Source organism: Miscanthus floridulus, chromosome 6, assembly GCF_019320115.1.
Source record: "Miscanthus floridulus cultivar M001 chromosome 6, ASM1932011v1, whole genome shotgun sequence".
Taxonomy (NCBI): domain Eukaryota; kingdom Viridiplantae; phylum Streptophyta; class Magnoliopsida; order Poales; family Poaceae; genus Miscanthus; species Miscanthus floridulus.
In genome coordinates, this window is record NC_089585.1 from 120,492,176 (window position 1) to 120,500,061 (window position 7,886).

Consider the following 7,886-nt stretch of genomic DNA (forward strand, 5'->3'; position numbering starts at 1 on the left):
CACGCCGCCGTCGAGGACGCCACAGCGCCGACTCCCTCTCCACCGACCGTCGCTGCCGGCGCGCAGATGGCGTCCGCCAACGAAAGCCCGGCCGGAGCTTCAACAACTACGGCGTTTGACGGTTTGCTACTTATCACCTATCCCTCAATCTCTCTCTGTGAAATCCGATTGATCTATTACTGTGCTAAGAATCCCGATCCGATGAACATATCTAAGAACCTTAGAACTAACAATGGCATCCGAGCCAAGGTTCGACAAGAAATCGATCCAATACGATGCGGATCGGGAAAGAAAACAGGAAAACCGAACTAAGACCTAACCCTAGAAAGAATCCCATCACCAATCGGTTCAATCCGAGAAGAAAGAAGAGGAACCCTACCATCTGGATCTCGAATCACACAAAAGGTAAACACGGATCGGGGAAATCGGGTTCAACCGAACCCTAACCCTAGATCCCCTTTTCGGGTGAACGAGTGAGAAGAAAAGAAAGAAGAAAGAAATCAAATCCGAAAGGGGAAAAAGGGAAAAGAACAAAAGGCGGCACAATGAAACCCTAACCCTAATCCCATTCGGATGAACAAGCCAAAAGAAACACAGTAAAAAAAAACCCCATTCCCAAACCCTAACCCTAATTCCCGTGCGTCGGAATGGGGAAGAAAGGGACGGGGAAGAAACCAGCGCGGAAGAAGAAGAAGAAGTGCACCGGCTCTTCCGCCGGCGCCGAAGAAGAAGCCGAGCCGGGGCGCGAACTCGTCGGGATCGGCCAAGGTAGCGCCGCGGCCAGGCCGCTCGACGGCGGCGTGCTCACCCGTTGGGGAGCACGCGCGCCGGCGAGGGGGCCGGCGACGGCGCAAAGGACCGCCCGCTCTGCTCCTCGCTCGTGGCTGCTCGGTAGCGGCTGTCCTCGCTGCTGCGACTGAGAAAGGAGAGAGAGAGAGAGCAAGAGCCGAAATGGCTAGGGTTCCAGGGCGCCGGCCGCGGCCTGGGTTTTGATCAGCGCGAAACAGCCGCTCGGCCGTTGGATCGACACGAACGGCTGCGATACGCTGGGCCAACTCGCCGGCCCAGGCGGGAGGAGGCGCGCGCGGCACTTTGCCGGCCCAGGCCCAGGTTGCGGCCTGGGTGCGGCCTGTGCGCGCGAGGCAAGCCGGGCCGAGCCGTTTTCAGCGCGTTTTGGGCCGCGCTGGGCTGAAATGAAATAAGAAAGAAAAATGAAATTTTGTTATTATTTTCCAGGAGTAATTTAAATGCATATTTTGATGAATTTGAATGATTTTGATACAATTTTCTGTGCAAATTTTATCCAACGATATTTTGCCCAGAAAACAATGAATTTTTTTTAGTGCTTCTGGAAAATAATAACATGAAAAGATTATTAATATTTCTGCTGTGCATGATAATGATTGTTCTCTTTGATTAAATTTGAACCAACGGGATAATTTAATTTTCAGAGAAATGAATTTCTGATAATTTTGATGCAATTATGATATTGTTATTTTCTGACCAACGTTGTTAATAACAATATTATAATTTTTGATCCATGAGAAATTGTGCATTAATTTTACTTCTGCCCAACGGTGATGTAAAATATTTTGCATGGATGAGTTATAAGTTTTAATTTGACCAACGTTGAGTTAAAGCATGGAATTTTATGTATAAATGTTTCTCACTTACTCTGGTATGATTTCAGGAGGCAAATGCATTGTGAACATTGCCAACATCCCGACACTCAATGGAACCAATCACCGTGTGTGGCGGGAGAAATATGAATTGGAACTTGCGTTGGGAGAGGTCGATTTTGCCATCACCTCACCGTGTCCTACTGAGCCAGAGGAACCGGTGAGAGGTGACAATGAATCTGACGCTGATTTCGCTTCTCGAAAGCGTGATCATGCTGAAATAAGAATGAAATATGACCTTGAACATAGGCAATGGACTCTCTCCAACCGCAAGTGCCTGTTGGTAGCCAAAGCCACCATAGAAGAACAGATAAGGGGCTCAATCCCTGAATGTGCTACTGCTAAAGAATATCTTGAGAAAATCAAGAGTCAGTTTACTGGGTCTACCAAGGCCACAGCAAGTTCACTGATTAAGAAGCTTGTGAATGAGAAATTCACTGGTGGTAGCATAAGAGAGCACATTTTGAAGATGAACACTACGGCATCTAAGCTAAAAGAGATGAATTTGAAGGAGGAGGATTTCCTAATTCATTTGATTTTTGCTTCTTTGCCGAAAGAATATGACATCTTCATTGTGAACTATAATATGCAGCCTGAAAGATGGGGCATAGAAAGACTTATCTCAATGTGTGCTCAAGAAGAGGAGAGGATAAAGTCCTCACAAGGTGAATCTGCTCATTTTGTGAAGGACAACAAAAGAAAGAACTTTAATGGCAAGAATTCTAAACCACAAGGAAAACCTAAGTGGGATAAGTCCTCTTCCTCCAGTTCACAGGGAAAGAAACCCCAGGATTCTGAGAATCAGCAGTATGATGGAGCTGAAAAAGATCAGTGCAAGCACTGCTTCAAGAAGGGACACTACAAGAGGGATTGTCCAGACTTCCTGAAATCTCTGCTAAAGAAAGGTGATGAATTTATTACATTTGTAGATGAATCTCTGTATTTATGTTATGATAAATCCACTTGGTGGGTTGATTCAGGAGCAACTACTCATGTTGCAAATTCTTTACAGGGGTTAAGTGGGACGAGAACCTTGCAAAGAGGAGAAAGAACGATTAAAGTTGCAAATGGACTGCAAGCCAATGTTGAAGCCATTGGAGATTTTTCTTTAGAATTGAATAATGGTTTTGTACTTAGACTTAAAGAAGTACTTTATGTTCCCTCCTTGCGTAGAAATTTGATAAGTGTTTCGAAACTTGATGATGATGGAATTGATTGCCATTTTGGTGATGGCAAGTGTAAGATACTGGTTAATAATAAATGTGTTGGTCTTGCCTTCCGACAAGACAAGCTTTATTTATTATCTCTTGCTGAGAATGCGAACAATGTATGTGATGAGAATGTGAATGATTCCCCATCTACGGATGTAACTAAGAAGCGGAAGAGAATTGATACTATCTCTTCGAAATTATGGCATTGTCGCTTGGGCCATATTTCGAGGGGGAGAATGGAACGATTGGTTAAGGAATCAATTCTCCCGCACTTAGAATTTTCAGATTTAGAGCAATGTATTGATTGCATCAAAGGAAAGTATGTCAAGAAAATTAAGAAAGATGCCAAACGAAGCACAGAAATTTTAGAAATAATCCACACAGATATATGTGGTCCTTTTCCTGTGAAAAGTGTGGATGGTTATGACTCGTTTATAACATTCACAGACGACTACTCTCGTTATGGCAATATTTATCCAATTAAAGAAAGATCGGAAGCATTGGATAAATTCAAAATATTCAAAGCTGAAGTTGAAAATCAGCACAATAAGAAAATAAAGATAGTACGATCAGACCGAGGTGGAGAGTACTATGGGCGACATACCCCATATGGCCAAATTCCTGGACCATTTGCAAGGTTCCTACAGGAAAATGGCATAGTTGCTCAGTACTCCACACCGGGGGAGCCTCAGCAGAATGGAGTGGCTGAAAGACGTAACCGTACCTTAATGGATATGGTAAGAAGCATGATGAGTTACTCCACATTATCGATTAGTTTATGGATGGAGGCACTGAAAACCGCCATTCACATACTTAATCGAGTACCAAGTAAATCGGTGCCTAAAACACCGTATGAATTATGGACAGGAAGGGAACCCTCACTTAACCATTTGCGTGTGTGGGGCTGTCCAGCTGAGGCAAAAGTGTTTAACCCGAACATAGGAAAGTTAGACTCCAAGACAGTCAGCTGCCATTTTATTGGCTATCCAGAAAGATCGAAAGGATATCGCTTCTATTGTCCTGACAGACATACGAAGATTGTAGAAACAAGACACGCTGTGTTCTTGGAGGATAACATGATCAGGGGGAGCATGGTAGCACGAGAAATCAGCCTACAGGAGAAGCGGGTACATGTACCCACTCCGATGGTTGAAGAACCATTCTTCACGCTACCTGCTACTGTTGCACCGACAGTGCAGGACACTGTAGTGCCAACACCTGTTGCAAGTTCTCCCGTGGCGACAATGAATGAACATGAGGAACCTGTTCTTGAGGAGCCTATCCTTGAGGAAACTATAGAACCAAATGTTGCACATGAGGAAGAACTACAACAGCCCAATGTGGAACAAGTGCCGGAGGCACCTAGAAGGTCTCAAAGAATAAGAAGATCAGCTATTACTGATGACTATGAAGTTTATGAAACTGAAGAATGTCAGATGGGGGACGATCCAACCTCATTTGAAGAAGCCATGAGAAGCGACCACTCATCAAAGTGGCTTAAGGCCATGGAAGATGAATTGAAATCAATGAGTACCAATAAAGTTTGGGACTTAGAAAATATTCCTAAAGGAGCCAAAACAGTAGGCTGTAAATGGGTCTACAAAACAAAATATGACTCCCAAGGGAATATAGAAAGATTTAAAGCGCGACTCGTTGCGAAAGGCTTCACGCAAAGAGAAGGGATTGATTACAATGAGACGTTTTCTCCAGTCTCATGTAAAGATTCCTTCAGAATTATAATGGCACTTGTAGCCCACTATGACTTGGAGTTACATCAAATGGATGTAAAGACGGCTTTCCTAAATGGGGATTTGGAAGAAAATGTTTATATGGCACAACCGAAAGGTTTTGTCGTAAAAGGAAAGGAAAATATGGGATGCCGCCTAAAGAAATCAATTTACGGATTGAAGCAAGCTTCAAGACAGTGGTATTTGAAGTTTGATAGAACGATAAAAGTTTTTGGGTTTGAAGAAAATGTTGAGGACAATTGCGTTTATGCAAAGTTCAGGAATGGAAAGTACATATTCCTAATTTTATATGTGGATGATATCTTGCTTGCTAGCAGTGATATCAATCTACTAATGGAAACGAAGAAATTCTTGTCCTCGAATTTTGATATGAAAGATCTCGGTGAGGCCTCGTTCGTTTTAGGAATAGAGATTCACCGAGACAGGAGAAAAGGGGTTCTAGGATTATCGCAAAAGGCATACATAGAAAAGGTCCTGAAGAAATTTAGTATGCATGCGTGCAGTCCTTCACCTGCTCCTATAGTCAAGGGCGATAGATTTGGGGAACATCAGTGTCCCAAGAACCAATATGAAATTGACCGAATGAAAGCGGTACCGTATGCTTCAGCTGTTGGAAGTTTACAATATGCTCAAGTGTGTACACGCCCTGACCTAGCTTTTGTTACCGGGCTACTTGGCAGATATCAAAAGAATCCAGGAATTGAACATTGGAAATTAGTGAAGAAAGTCCTGCGTTATTTGCAGGGTACGAAAGGCCTCATACTTACGTATAGAAGATCTGATTCCCTGCAGATAGAGGGGTATTCAGATTCTGATTATGCGGGAGACGAAAGAAAATCCACGTCAGGATATGTATTTACTCTCGCAGGAGGGGCTATATCGTGGAAAAGCTCCAAACAAACCGTAACTACATCCTCGACAATGTATGCCGAGTTTGTAGCATGCTATGAGGCAACGGGGCAAGTGAACTGGCTGAAGAAATTCATACCCGGATTGAAAGTGATTGATGATATAAATGAACCACTGCGATTGTATTGTGATAACAATCCAGCGGTACAGTACGCTCACAACAATAGGTCAAGTGGTGCTGCCAAACACATTGACATAAAGTACTATGTTGTGAAAGATAAAGTTCGGGATCATATAATAAATCTTGAGCATATAAGTACAGAGAAAATGCTCGCGGATCCGCTCACAAAGGGCTTACCACCCAACGTGTTCAAAGAACACGTAGCCGGCATGGGTTTAAGGGAAAGCCTATGATTCCCGAACATACGAAGGGCCCAAAGAAAGTTTACATTTCAAAACGGAGAATTGTATTGTGACTGTTAGTCTAACGGCACTAATTGCTGTGACGATGGGACAGTTCTATGCACTAATCTGTGATGAAATAGGATGAAAGCAAGAAAAATATGAATTGGAAGTTTTGAGTATGAAATTAAAGAACGAAGAATAGATGATAGATCAAGGGGGAGAATGTTAGTATTGATCTCCCACCAGTTAGGCCCAACGGCCTAACTGGGCCTTGTCCTCGCGCCCTGATCGGGGGCGCCCAACCCTACATGGTTGGTGGGCCCCCGTCGCACAGCGCTATAAAGGAAGGTGGGGGCCGGGGCTCGCGACACGAGGTTTTTACCGCGCCGCCAGTCACCCCACCGACATCCTAAACCCTAGACCCGATCGAAAGTAGGGGCGCTGCCAGCGACGGGAAGTACCACCGACGCCGGCAACGCCACCCGACGCTCACGCCGCCGTCGAGGACGCCACAGCGCCGACTCCCTCTCCACCGACCGTCGCTGCCAGCGCGCAGATGGCGTCCGCCAACGAAAGCCCGGCCGGAGCTTCAACAACTACGGCGTTTGACGGTTTGCTACTTATCACCTATCCCTCAATCTCTCTCTGTGAAATCCGATTGATCTATTACTGTGCTAAGAATCCCGATCCGATGAACATATCTAAGAACCTTAGAACTAACAAGGCGCACGGCCGCGGCGTCGCCGGCGTCCGCGGCGAGGCGCAGCAGGTACGGCCCGCCGAAGAACACGCGGAGGCGGACGGCGCTGACTCCGCCTCCGCCGCCGCCGCCGCCTTTGCTGCCGCCCACGGCGGAGTCGAGGCGCGCCGCGGAGAGCGAGGAGAGGACGAGGAAGCGGTCGGCAGGGGAGCGCGGGAAGGACGGCGGCGCGTGCGGCTGTGGGCGGAGCACGACGCGGAGGGACGCCGTGGAGAGCGGCGGCACGGCGCCGCGCGGCGGGCTGACGAGGAACTTGAGCGGGGAGGAGGTCTGGACCTTGAAGGCGACGGGGAGGGACGGGTGCAGCGAGCGGAGGCGGAGGTCGGCGCGGCACTTGGCGTTGGGCTTGAAGTCGATCACCACCTCGTCCTCCTCCACCTCCAGGAGACGCTCGGGAGCTGGCGCGGAGGAGGCTGCTTCCGCCGCGGCCATTTCTTGGAAGGGGAACTCGCTATAGCTGCACGAGAGTGTATAGTGTGGAAGGAGTGACCGGGGCAGCAGTGGAAGGAATGCAGCAGCATGGAATGGTGGCTAGCTACCTAGGGCGACGCTTTTCTTGTCACGGTGTTGGATGGGCAAGCTACGAAGGAATGTTGATCTTCTGTGCCACTGTGGTGGCGTGAGCATTGAGCGGACCACATCATACGCCCATGCCATGCACCGCCCCGGTAGGTAACTTCGATGACCACGGCTCTGCACATAAGTCCGTGCGGATTCCCTGGATGGCTGGATCCGTTTGTGGCCCTCGATTGCATGATAAACAAGGGGACCACTGGGGAATGATGGAGCAGGGCTACGCCTACGATCGAGGTCGAGGTCGAGGTCGAGCAGGCCCGGCCGTCCGGTACCAGCGCGCACAGTACACGTCCCATTCGGAACGGGTGGCGAGTCACGCACGCCGGCCGGGTGAGGGTGAAGAAGCAGGCAGCGCCCAGCGCGCGCACTACAGTGCCCTCGTGAAAGGCCCCCAGGCCCCCACAGGCCACTTCCTCGCGCGATCTCGCTCGCTCGGCCTGCGTCGCCGCCGCGTCTGGGCTGGGCAGCCACGCATGTGCCGACGCCCTCCCCTCAAATTGCCGTTTGTCGCGCACGAATCGGCACAAAAGCGGGGCTTGGCCGCGTCCGCGGCCTCTGCGTGCTCCAGCGTCTCGCATATACGCGCGGCTTGGCTATACGCGCCTGCCCGCAGGCCCCGGTCGGGGCTACAAACAAAAAACTCTCTCTCTTGCGTCTG

General features: G+C 48.2%; 1 protein-coding gene across 1 annotated transcript; it reads right to left on the reverse strand.

Annotated features, from left to right (window-relative positions):
- Positions 1-6,526: 6,526 nt before the first annotated feature.
- LOC136461132 (vesicle-associated protein 2-1-like) lies at positions 6,527-7,084 on the reverse strand. Its single transcript, XM_066460565.1, has one exon. The coding sequence runs from the start codon at positions 7,082-7,084 to the stop codon at positions 6,527-6,529; it is 558 nt and encodes a 185-aa protein (XP_066316662.1).
- Positions 7,085-7,886: the final 802 nt, after the last annotated feature.

Excerpts from the sequence above, each read along its gene's own strand:
- LOC136461132 (XM_066460565.1), bottom strand. The coding sequence starts at position 7,084 with ATGGCCGCGGCGGAAGCAGCCTCCTCCGCGCCAGCTCCCGAGCGTCTC.